The sequence below is a fragment of the Anneissia japonica genome, unplaced genomic scaffold, assembly GCF_011630105.1.
Source record: "Anneissia japonica isolate Jap-2015-1 unplaced genomic scaffold, ASM1163010v1 scaffold287809_len330493_cov202, whole genome shotgun sequence".
NCBI lineage: Eukaryota > Metazoa > Echinodermata > Crinoidea > Comatulida > Comatulidae > Anneissia > Anneissia japonica.
In genome coordinates this window covers 45,237-59,168 of record NW_022725566.1, presented here as the reverse complement: position 1 = coordinate 59,168, position 13,932 = coordinate 45,237, and the positions used below count along the sequence as shown (strand labels likewise).

The 13,932-nt window shown below is 31.8% G+C and overlaps 1 protein-coding gene across 10 annotated transcripts in view; it reads left to right on the top strand.

Moving 5' to 3' along the window:
* The first annotated feature begins 2,104 nt into the window (after positions 1–2,104).
* LOC117112764 (phosphatidylinositol-binding clathrin assembly protein LAP-like) overlaps positions 2,105–13,932 on the top strand; it is a 46,437-nt gene continuing 34,609 nt past the window's right edge. For all 10 annotated transcript variants that reach the window (XM_033255932.1, XM_033255925.1, XM_033255927.1 and 7 more), the window contains exons 1-3: positions 2,105–2,376; positions 12,806–12,948; positions 13,714–13,789. In XM_033255932.1, coding sequence (XP_033111823.1) covers positions 2,247–2,376; positions 12,806–12,948; positions 13,714–13,789 — 349 coding nt within the window. In that variant the 5' untranslated portion in view covers positions 2,105–2,246. The remainder of the gene's footprint in view (positions 2,377–12,805; positions 12,949–13,713; positions 13,790–13,932) is intronic.

Here is a 13,932-nt window from a genome sequence, read left to right as displayed (position 1 = left end):
GGAGGTATAAAAATAGAAATACAGTATAGTTGGTCGTTTTTCACTGTCTTGTAGTCCAGGTTTTCAACATCTTTCGTGTTTTTTTTCCCTCTGGAATTTTAACCTAGAAGTTTTTAAATTGTGATTTATTTTTGGTTTATTCCTACGACAACCTTGGCAAATACCGTATTACATTGCGAATAACTAAACAGATCGGAAATGCTCGGTGCACATTTTGAACAATTTTGGCTTCTACCCAGGATAAACAGTAGGCGGTACCGGTATTTTAGTGAAGCAAATTTAGTATTACTATTAGTTCCTACTCAAACGTGAAGTTTGGTGTTGCTTGAGTTTTGCTCACAGAATATTGTCCTGAAGTTTATACACCTCGTTAGAAAGACGATTAGGCCTATAACGGGATTGTTTTTTTAAATTTTTTTTTTATTACAAAACCAAATTATTGTATCTGTATGTTATATAGAAATCAATTTTACCTGTCTCGGCGAATATACAGAATCATAAAATAATAAAATAATATCCATAATTGTGAAAAGGATTAAATGTTCCCTCAATCAGGATTCAAACCAGGGAACTTCCGCTGTCTATGCACCTTACCCAACTGGTCTACAGGGGCTTCGTTGAGAATTTGGATCTAGCTGGAAGCAATTCACTCTATTGTGGAACAGCACTAGTTTTCGACATTGAAGCATATAAATTTGAATCTCCGAAAAGATAGATTTGAAATATATATTGTTCCGGTACGATAAAGATATTAACTCCAATCGTTTCGTAGTAATGTTTAATTATAAGTGCAATAGGTTGAAGAAGAGGAATTTGCGAGTGTAGATTTAAGCCCTAGTAGTGGAGCTTCTACTTTCTACGCAGATACCTGCCTAAACATTGGCCTATGGCTCGTGGGAACTCGGATAATTTTGTCATCCATTAAAGTTACAAATCCATTATGTTTATTTTATCTTTTATGTATAAATTTGATATTAAAATAAATTAGCATAAATGATGTCACTGTGAAATTATTGCTTTCTTTTTGAAAGTTTTTTTTTTTTCGGCGAGCGGAACCCTTCTGATAAATCAAACCAATCCTCTCTTGCGGCAGCCTCATCCCCATCAAAATAATTATCCATTTACATCATATAAACTGTCTGGGCTCTAATAAATTTTACTTTAGCTTTAATTGTAAAACGATTAAATGCTCAGGATGGATTGAAAACTGAACTGATGATTAATTACATATTAGGCCTATTTACCTGTAGCTATATACAGTATTTTTTTAAAATTTAGGACGATAGACCTATAAACAATAGGCCTATACAGTTGGTGGATTTAGGCTGTTCAACGATGGAGAAAACGATCCAGGCAGTACAGTACTCGGTCGAATCTGTTCATATAATGCTGCGTGGTCGCCGGTCAAGATCACCAAATGGGTAGGCATCTTCGTTATTGTGTTTGATATTATTGTTATTGTTTTTACACAATAAAGCAAAAGTAGCACATTAGTCAGGGGTGGCGCCATGATTTTCCCAATGGGGGTTTGATGTTCCCGATGGGGACAATTTAGGGGTTTCAAAGGCTTATTTAATCGATTTTAGAGTCTACTAATATATGTAGAAAATACATATACATACCCATCCCCTCCCCCTCCCGCCTCGCAGGCACCTATGAATATTTGAGGTATCGACAAAGCTTTCGTTGTACATTAAAATAAACTGCTCGTCATGTTAGTTATCGTTATTGTTATTGTTGTAATTATGATAATTTCATTTGTTGGAAACTATCAAAGGGAAGATATTTGTATTAATATATTTTTTATGAACCTAGGCCTATCTGTTTTACTATACTAAGCCAAAAAGTATAAATTGAAACATACTTCACCAAAAAATATCTCTTAGAAGCTAAATATAATATTTTACGGTATCTAACACGTACTTTATATTTATATGTTGACTTTTAAACCATTTTTTATGCGATGTAATATCCAAATGTAATTTCCTTTCGGACAATAAATTTATCTTGTACAGTATCTTGCTGATAATTATCATATGTTGAAAAAAGATTAGAGAGCCCTCTAGAAATGATGTGGCCTTGGTCACGTGGCAGGTCATGTTAAGGTCATAGTAACGCCATATTGTGGTGGGAGAGATTTCTCGCAAGTAGAATAACAAATTCGGTAGTGGGAATTTATTAGAAAGAAGGAGGAGCATTTTGTCGAAATTCTAAAAGGACATAACTGGTGAAATTCATTTTCCAGCATGTCTGGGCAGAGTGTTCTTGACCGTGTGGTTGCTGCCAAACATACAATCACCGGTTCCGACATTGACAAGTCCGTCTGCAAAGCAACGACCGAAGAGATTATGGGGCCGAAGAAAAAGCATCTTGATTGTGAGTTGAGTCATTCATTGCTTACCTCGGCGAAAATAGTAAAGCACTTCATCAGAAGCGAATGCTTTGAATAGTGTGTATGTCTATTGTATAGATACATGTGTTGTTTTGAACTTCCTATATTCAATTTCATATTAAAAGAAATCCCCATATCTCATTTGAGCTGAATAGTCTAGAAAGAAGAGCTAGGAAAATGGTATTTTAAATAGTCAATGTAGGCCTAGCCTTCTTCTTGTCTCTTGCCTAGCCTAGGCCCTGGCCTACAAATACAATCACAATAAGTACTTTAAAGCCTACAGTACAGTGGATTAGGCTGGTTATATATTATAATAAAATAGGTCATCATTATTGATAATGTTATTTTAAAACGATAATAACTATTGTATTTTATTTGGATTTTATTCTTGTTAATTCATACGCAATTCAGCCTTATAGTCGCTGCTATGTATGTTTTTGGTGTTGAATTTTTAAATAAATATACCTCAAATAATAACAACTTATTGAATACTGGCTGTGTATTGAATTGCTGCTGTATATGCTTAGGTGCCTGTGAACAGTGTGATATTTTCCTAGGGCCTAGTTTAGCCTATCTTCCCGACAATCACTTATACTGCTGAGCAAGGTCACAGACAGACAGTTGTGATATCTGGTGTGCCACTCCCCCTTTTTACTTGGAAGTTCAACGGAGGTTAGCTTTTTATTAGGCATAGACTTTGCTTAAGTCATTATTGATTGTATGAGATTGCCTGTATGTAGTAGATAGATGCATATTTTATGCAACAAAATTTAATTTGACACAACTGATATTTTTTGTACAATTAGATGGTATTTTTTGCACCGATAATACATTTTTACAGCCTGGGACCAATTTTCCTGCACAATATACTTTTTTAAATATTGGCATATTGACCTTAAATATTGTCTCAATATATATTACCAGAGGATTACACTGGTTAAGCTTCTGTGACCTTGTCATTGAGTGATTTTCCATGCAATTTTCAATTAGGCTCTATGAAAAATATTATTAAATATTATTTTATCACCCTATCTAGTCTTGAAAAGTGATAAGGGAAGGAGGGAGGCTTTTTAAAAAAAATTTAAAGCCAAATATCACCCTTGGACTATTTGCTGGTGCATTTATATTCAAAGTAAAACATGATTGAGATAATACAAACTATATATACTAACTATTTAATTTAAAAAAAAAAAATTTAGTTTTTTTTCAGTAACATAGAAGATGTCTGTGCTCCTTGAAAAGGCCCAGTTCGGCCAATGTATGGAAAAAATGCTAATTAGTATCCTTGGGCCCTTTATAGGCTGAGTCCCTAGCTTTAGCATGTGAGAGCTTATAGCTATTACGCCAACGAACTTTCCATTTCACTGCTAGTACAGTAAATTTTCCTTATTTTGGGCAAGAATACTTTTAAGTACTTAAGGCCCAATAAAAAAAATTAGTTTCTCGCCCTCGCATGCATGTGTAAAAAAAAACCCATTAAAAAGTACATCCTTAAAATGTCAAATGCCAAAGAGGATGGGGCTTTTTCCCAGGGTAGTAGTAGGGCTCTGAAGAAGTCTTACCCAGGGCCTCAGCCCTTTTTGTTATGCTTCTGTTGATGTTCTAGACTACATATTGCTAGTGTGGCACAGCATTAAAGTATTGGCCATGTTGCTGGTACAGTATTCCTGGGGATTGCTAATTATGTACATAACTACTGTAGAATTACTTCCGAGGGAGGTGAGGAAGTAGTACTTTCTGCATGATTGATTCTGTATCTAATTACCATAATAATACCAAGTGAAAAAGGCCTCACATGAAAAGGAAGGATAACAATTAAAAAGTAGATTATATAGTTATATTTTTCATAGCCTTTTCATAAATACAAGTCTATAAATTGCTAACTACTGAAGGAATGATTCCAGGGAGCATATGTATTATTAAAGCCTGCAGACTGTTAGTTATTTGTTTATACAGTACATTACATTGGTACCTTTATTCAGGATCAACCATGGTGGCAGCAATAATGCTATCAGCTACCTGATACAAAGTGCAAAAAATGAAAGTCAATTGAGTTTTTGCTTGTATAGTACGTGATGAACTTTAGGCCTTGTGTCAGGTTGTCTACAACTTCCTATATTCACCATCTAATTGACAAGATGATGCTGGTACTAGAGAGAAATGAAAGAGGAAGTACCAATAGCAGACTTCATAGTCACTATTGTTATGCAAATGCTACAGACATCTAGTTTTTTTTTAATGCATGTCAGTCATTGTACCATTGCCAAAATGAGAAGAGATTGTCGTCCATTATCAAGATAGAACTCAAAAATACATTTTTTTTTAAAGTTTTCATATCCTTTTTGAAATTGAAAAAAGTTTGCATAGAGGCCAGGAGTATCAATGCTAATATACAAGCATTTTATCAGGTTTAATTATTACTATATTTTCTTCAACGTATGTGCAGTAAAATATGGTTTAGTGGTGCCAGGGACGATCAGTGATAGTTCACACCCAGCATGATACTAATTCTTCACAAAAATAAATAACATTAATTTTGAATGGTCATAAAAAAAAAATCTGGGCAGAACATTAAATATCCCTACACTTAGTTCTGCTGAATGAATCAGCTTTATGGAGATATTGTTTCCTTGGTGCAAAGTACTGTTAGTTATACAATTGGCCTAATATACAGTTATTACCATGCATTAATTGATTTTACAGCTGAAAAGGGAATGGAAAGTTGTTAAATTTTGTAAGTATTCTGCAAAGGAATATTATTTCCATGTTATTGTTGGTTTACATTGTACCCATTGACAAGTAATAGATCAATCAATATGAATATTTTGATTTTATATAACATATCTTTACATATATATAGATTTAATTTTAATTTTGGTTTTCTAGGTTTTAAGAAAGGTGCCTCACACGTTTAGTCCTTGACCAGGCCTAGAGGTTTAATTCATTGTTTCTTGCGTGATATTTGCTGCTGCTAGATTTGAAGAGTGAATGTAAAGAACCACGTTCATTTTCATTATCTGACATAAAAATGTTAATTACTACACAGTACCTTTCAACGTACAGGGATCTTCCAATGTACTGTATATCTTATGAATTTCTTTCCAGTGAACTTAGAAGGAAAGTTACTTCCAAGATGATTAACAAGTGGTGACAGTCTAAATAGGAGCTCAGTGGGCTTCTTTTTTTCCTTCTTGGTTATACAGTAATTATTTCTACTGACTCGACTCTTTTTCCTACTAGGATCTAGCAAAACATTCCAGGCTTGCTCACTGGTAAACCACTAAAGGCTGGCCAAAAACCAAGGGACCACCTCAACAATCAAGCGATCAAGCTCAAAAGCTTACGAAAACTTGCATAAATATATTGTTTTATACATGTTTTGATAGCTTTTGTCATAATAATTATGAGCCTCGCTATATTATCCATTTATAATGCATTATATATCATGCTGCTGTACCATTGGCATAGACAGTTTTCTGTTTTGCTTTTTATTTTTCAAAGTACAGTATGTTAAGCCTGAATTCCATAAAATTGCTACACGTTATTGCAACAATGATGGGTCGGTTGAGTCTGGGAGTGTTTTTGATTGTATTAGGAAAACTACTTTATGCAGTGTCACTGTCATGTTTTCATTGAAACAGTGTAACAATTTACAGAAACCTGGCTTTAAATACATTTTCATACCAATTACGAAATATTCATGGAGCTCACTTACAGAGTGTTGAAGTAAAATCCTGCAAAATCTATCCTAAATGAATTTTTATTATTTTTTAAATATTTATTTTAGGCTCAAAGCCAAGAATATGCCAAACAGTGAACTTAATCACTTAAACACAAGATTCTCTACATTTTCTAAATTGTGAAGAAATAGGAAGTAGTTATTTTTGGTTTTGTTGAGAAAAATCCTGTCACCACAGCATAGGAATTGAACCCAGGGCCCTGGGATTGGAAGGCAAGAATCTTCACCACCAAGTTATTCAACTGCACTCCCAAATTTACCATACAAAGTGTAGTGTACTAGTGTAATTATTTTATTACGCTCATTTACTGAGTATGGGTCATAATCTTATATGATCCATTTATCGAATTCCATGTACAGTCAGTACGACCTGTAGATGTTGTTTTTGTACTATATTCACAAGGAGAGTGCAGTAAACTCTAGATACAATAAGATATGAAATTTCTAAATATTCAATTTCATTATTGTTTACCATGTACAGAATACTGTAGTATCATTTTTGTATGCGTACAGTAGTAGCAACATTTTGTATGCATACCGTAGTACTGTATTAATATTTTCTTTAGATAGGATAGTAAAATGGTGCTTAGACTAGAGCAAGTAACTAGTTAGACTATAGACATTTCATAGGTTGGTACAGTATGTGGATAGTCACACATGACATTACTGTATCCTAAGGTAATGATAGAATTCTGCTTCTACACTATGCATACCCTGTATGTTGTAGTTATGTAAACAAATCAGGAATACACAGTTTACTGACCTTTGGCCTTTCTCCCCAAACCCCTTTACTATCACTATTGGTCGGAAAACAAACTGCTATTTGTTAGGATATGGGTCTTCAATTTGTTTGGACAATTGTTTGTTTTAAATTAGATTTGGTTTTATTTGACTGCTGTAGAGCCCTTATTATTATGAGAAGGACACTTTCATTTCATTTATTTCATCTTAAAGAAGAACATTTAAACTGATAAACACAAAATATTTGAGAGGAAAAAACAGCACTCAATTTGTTGGACAAATTTGCAAAAAAGTGAACTGAATCACTGTCTAGTGGCTGTACGATGTCAGCTATATGAATTAGATTAGCATAAAATAGTCAAGTAAAATCTCATTAAAATGAAATATACTGTATGTACAAAATCATCAATGAAATCAGTCAAAAGTAAATAAGATAAAACATTAAAAATACAATACAAATTGAAATACTGTACAAGAATTACTATACAATGTGTTGTCTATTTTTTTCTAGTTTTTAAAATGCATTTTTTTAATGATAAAAATGTATCAATATGTTCCTTGTTGAAATCTACAAGGAAATATTGATTTGGACCCCAGGGACCCAGTTCTGCAGTGTAAAGAGACAAAACATTAAATTCCTGCAAACTTCCATTGTAGCAAATCTTAAAAATGTCTTCTAAAGGCTTCCATTGTGGTATTTGTTCTGCAAATGCACATTTTGTTTATATTCGAGTCAATGACGCTATAACTTGTTGAATTTAGTCTACCCATTATGTCTTTCTGCTACACTAACCATAAAATGAAAAAAAGGCATTGAATTTTTGAAATGCTTGCTGGGTAATGTTTACAGTGCTGGCACTAACAATACAGACGATTGGAGACACATGAACTTCTTGTGAGGGTACTAGATTATATAAACAAACATGGCAAGCAACATAGGAAATAGCAGCATAGGAATAGCATAGGAAACTACAAATCTGTAGTTGAATTACTGTATGTTGAGTAATTTTTGATTGGAATGCCTATTAATTGAGCTTAAAGATCTTGGATTGTTTTACACAAAAATACAAATGTGCTTGGAAATATTCAATACTCTCATATAATAGATAAACAAATAATAGTAATGGTCTTTTGATTATCAAAGAAGCTGGCTACAATAATTGACCACTTAATTAAAACTGTTTGTGATTTTCAATCTGCCTCGAGATGTTGTTATAAATTTACAATTTCCAATATAGCATTTTTATTTAAAAAATTGATAAGGGAATTAAATTTACTGAGGCTTCATTAACAAATCAGTGACATGATACTGTAGATAGTACCGTACATGATGTAATTTACATTGTTGATGCGGCGTGTGGTAAATTCCACACATGTCATAATGTATTTTGTGGTTGTTAATGTTGCACTAGACTACACTTTGTCCTATGACTCTCAATTGGCCTTTTGATGTTATTATATAACATACAATTTCTAATAAAACATTTTGATTTAAAAAATGACAAGCGATTGAAATCAGTTGAATCTTTATTAACAATTGATAACTTGATGCACAGTGTGTACTGTATTTTACATTAACATTGTTGCATTTATGTCGTAGTGTATTTTGTGGTTTTTACATTGCACTAATTCATCCTGTTTTAACTACATACAATAGGCCTAGTATTGATATGCAGACAGCTGATGGTGATTTTCCATTTATTTCATGTGGGAAGTTTTGTGTACACAGACACACACCCTGGAACCCTGCCATTGTTAATAGTGACTCATTTTTCAGGGATCACCTTAAATATATATGTTCCACATGGCATTGAACATGGCATGAAAGTGGTCATGTGATTATATTTGTATATGGAGAAAATGGATAAAGGTTTTTTGTGTACAGTAGCTATGTATGTTGAAGAACTTTATCATTAATTTAGAGTATGGAATTAGTTTCCTTAAAGTATTCCTTGAGGAAACTAGTTATTCCTTTAGACAGTTCCTTTAGGATATAATATGATTCTTCTTATAGTCATTTAGCAGCTTTGGATGATATGGAAAATCGTTTTTAATTAATGCTTATTAAATATTAAGAATATACATTCCCTGAGTAAATGATTTCTTGTTTAATTTGATTCAGAAAGAGTTCCTTCAAGTCAGTACCATTAAGAATGATTCCTTAAGTTAATAGCTAGATGATTCCTGAAATAGATTCCTTTTTGATCATAAGTAATTCCATTTTAATCACTTCAGTTATTTATTTATTTTATTTATTTATTCTTTATTTAGACTGCATGCACTTTCAGTACTTGAGTACTGTTTTTCAAAGTGGTACAGTTACAAACCATGAAATAGAAAGAAGATAATACAAATTAAAAAAAAGTGAAAAGAAGATTCAATGTAAAACTTTAAAATTAATAGAATGTTAGAATGAAACTAAGGTCATTTCTTTAAAGTTAGTTTTTGTTTCATTTGGAATTTCATGCCATTAACTTGACTTGTAGTCTTTCATTGTCCTCCATATAATAATTTCTTTTATTCCTTTAAATGCATTATCTGGTAAAAGTTCACATCCTTTTCAACCATAATGTTGTTGAACTTCTCTACTACTTTACTGTAGACTTTTTTTAACCACACAGCATATGCAGTAATCCATTGAATTTAATATCATATCCTTATGATATTGAAAGTCAATTTTATAAATACTTACCAGAATAAGCTGACTTTATACTTTAAAATCCGGAAGATAAATGGCATTAACATAAAGAAGAATTACTCAGACATGATTGTAATTTAGTCACCAACAAGCATTCACGCACGTTCAGGAACATGTAGCAGACTTCATGTGGCAATAGAATTTTTAAGATTGGTTTCTAAAAATGTTAATGATTTGTTAACCGATACATACATTAACTAATAGATAATCCTGTATCGCTGATATCTCCTGAGTCTGATCCTGGCGGAACTGATTCCGGTATCATTAGTGTGAAAGCTTTTAATTTCCTTCTGGGCCTTGTACAGTATATAGTATTGATTGTTGAAGCCATTGAATGAGATGCATACATGAATAGCATGTAACAAATATTATATGTTTTTGAAGGATTTTTTTATGATAATGATACCTATAGGTAGATTTTTTTATGATAATGATACCTGTAGGTAGGCAATTATTGTTAATTGTTATTAAACTTTACTTCATTGATGAGGATTATTGTTTTTATAATTTTGTATAATAAGAATTTATAATGATGATACCAATAATTTAAACTTCTTAATAATAGTATGAAAATATTGAACATATACACTATAATACCATCAATCATAATAATTATATAGTATTTGTATAGTGAAACTTAAATGTAATTATGCATTTCAGTTGACAACTCTGATTTATGATAATTGGATTGTAGTTACTACAACTCGCTTCTAATTATCATCTCTGATTTGATTAATTTAATTTTAACAGTTTGTTGACATACAGAACAGTACAATTGAAAAATACTGTAAAACACTTCAAAATAATCAAAATACATTACATTACTGCTGTGTTGAGCTAAAGGAAAGAACAATAACAAAAAATTATTTCTTGTCAATTAACACATCATTCTTTTTCACTTCACTTTTATTCACTTGTTATTTACTAAACTACAATTTTGGATGTAATTTTGATGAATTGTGATATTAATGGTTATTAATGCATATGACTTAGTATTAGTAAGTTACACTAAAAATGATAGTTTTCTCATATTATATCGGTGACAGAACAACAAAAAATGTTTATATGTTTATTAAAAAATATTTTTGATGCATTAGTGTAAATGTAACAGTTTTGTAATTTATGTCTATTGGCTACACTACAGTAATACAGTAGATAACTTGAGTGTGGTATTGGTACAGTATACTGTACATAATCAATAAAATCCATCTATTTATTTATTTATTTGTTCTTTATGGGTGGACTCTTCAGTCAAAAAGACTATTCTCCCAGAGTGCCCAGTATCCACACAGATAAAATGGAGAAAATAAAAAAAATTCGGTCAATGTGTAACATCTAATTAATGATGGTAACGGTGGCATGCATTTCAGGAATTTTGCTCAGAGATCTTATATAAGCAAGCGATGTCAGAAAATTCATTATTAAAGTTAACATATTTATGATTTCAGATTTCATAAATATTAGATGGTAATTTAAGCTGGAGCTGTGGATATCAATAAAGTAGAATCTCATGCTATAAAGTGTATTTTGTTTAAATTGTTAATATTAATATTAGTTGCAAGTTGGCATTGTTGGTATAATTTAATATGATAAATAGATAAATATATTATATTATATAAAACTTTAAAAGGGTTGATAATTCAGCAAAGCTGTTCGCCATGTACTGTACACACCCACCACTTTCAATTGTGATTAGTAGTGGCGGCAGGATGTGGCCGACAATGTGCTAATAGATCATTAATGGCCAAGCCCAAAGTGGCCACCAAGAACCCTTCAAAGCGGGTTCAAGAAGGTGAAGCTTATGGAGACTTCGACAGTTAAGAAATTTGAAAGGCTATTTAATTGATTTTAGAGGTTTACAATCTGTATAATTACATACATAGTGCTTTTTCACCTCAATAATAGGGGCCAGTTCATGTTTTTATTGGAGATAATTCATATCTTATATTTTTTTTTTTTTGCTTAGTTTCCAGTGACCTTGAGTGATAGTAACTCTGACCACAAAATGATTTTATACATAGTATTTGTGGTCTGACATTGAAAGTCATAATTGTTATCCCAAGAGTAAAGGCAGGAATTGTCAAGGATATGTAGTGGGTGTAGCTCTAGTACCAGCTTTAGTACTACAAAAGATACCAGAAAAATAAATGACTGTTATTCTTGCCAAAGACTGGTCATACTTTCAGTCCAGATCTAAATATAGAATTTTACTTTCTCGGGGGCGAGATAAAATTGATTGAAGACAGCAAAATAATAATTAATATTTTCTATACAATTTATACATTTAACACATGTTTTCTTGTAAGATGTCATCATTATGATGACCATCATTATCATCATCTAATCATCAAAATATATTGACATCGTTACTACTAACTGTAAGATCTTAATGAAATTTAACTTCATTTGACATACAATATTTTATTACATGCTAACTGAGAGTGTCATCAGAGGTCATTATAATAATTATTTTAATCAAAATAATAGGCCCCTAATTGATAATTATTCATGTTATTGATTTACTAGACTTTAATTTCCTTTATTTACTGGTACATTTCATTATATCTATTAAATATTTAATAAGGTAGGAGAGCTTTATTATAAGAATCCTAGTAGTGTGGTATACAGTCAGTTTATCTAGATTATAATGGCCTTGTAACAGTTGTGATTAAATACAGTATACCCGATATACTGTACCCTCTGTGTTAATCTCAAACATGTTTTAGGGGAAATCAATATATGAATTTCTATACCTGTAGTATACAGTATCTCAAAGATGACTGGTACAAAACGCCATATTGTTACAAATGGCCCACATTACTATATTGTACTACCGATTAATCTGTTTGTTTTGTTTGTGATCTGTGTTTTTTGAAATAGAAATTTCTACACCACTGATGTAGCATTTGCTGCAAACACTAATAAATGTGATAATCAATTACTTGTTTTGTTGGCAGCTAACAGTGTGCGTAAAACTGCAAATTACGTACCGCATTAATATATAAGGCTATTGAACTGAATAGGCAAAATTGTAAACATGCAGTGTACAATTTTTGGGCCAGCCCCCTTACTTTGTCTCTCTATAGTCTGTCGCTTCCTTTTTGCACATTTTTATTTAGTTTTATTTAGAAAAATTTAAGTAGTTAAAGGAGTGATACGTGTGTTCATTAAATCATCAGTACGCAGAAAATATCTTATTGGTCTTAATTTGATGAAATGTATTTTTTTTTTTCAGATTTAATGCACTGTTCAAATGCACCACAGATAAATATTCCAGAACTTGCTGATAAATTGACCAACAGAACATTGAGTCCAAATTGGGTTGTGGTCTTCAAATCACTTGTAACATGCCATCATCTAATGATATATGGCAATGAAGTAAGATATTTTTTTTTTAATGATGTATAGTACTATAGATGGGTTGTTAGATGTTGATGATGATTTATTTATTTATTTATTTTTTATCTGAAGTGCAGTCTAAATATATGTATGTTTTCAAAAGTGGAAAAACAGTCAAAATCAATGGGGGAAAAAAACAATTAAGAAACGAAAATGAGTATTTGATAGATAATTGTGATGATGATACAGTAGTTTAACCAGGGAAGGCTTCCAGGGTTTGACTGTACGGTACCACCTGTTCATGTGAACTAACTATGATAAACCAAACCACCCCACCACAATGTCCAATGGGATGCATTAAAGCAAAACTTGGATTGGTTAAAATCCTTGGGTGGCCTTTTTCGTTCTAAGACAAAATAACATGATAATGGGAATTACTTTACCTTCCTTCAAAAATGAATATCAGAATTTTGTTACAACTAAAAGCAGCTTTATTCCTGCATAGCAATATTGAGAATCCTCCTATTTGCTTGAGTTATACATCTTATTAGATAATATTCAAGTAGAGTATACTATAATTCATAATAATTATGTATACTATAACAGTACAGTGGCATAATATTGCATGGTGTTATTGGCTTGTTTCTTAAGGAATTATTAAAATGCATCCATTAGCCAGATCCATTTACTGTCACATATTCCAATTCATTAGGCTACACTGTACAGTACATGTTATGTGATGATTTGTATCCACCTCCTAGCAAACTATATAATATTTATGATTTTATTTATTTTATCATTTAGAAATTGATACAGTATATAGCTACCAGAAATATGGATTTGAATTTACCAAACTTCCTAGATAAAACTGGAGTACAAGGTAGGAATTATTATTTAATATCATATCATTACAATCAGTATTTATAGCATTGCTTTCATTTACGTGTTTGACATCTAATCTTCATTTTGTACTGCAAAGTACTTAATAAGTGTGTTTTTATTTTCTACATTACTTTTCCCAAT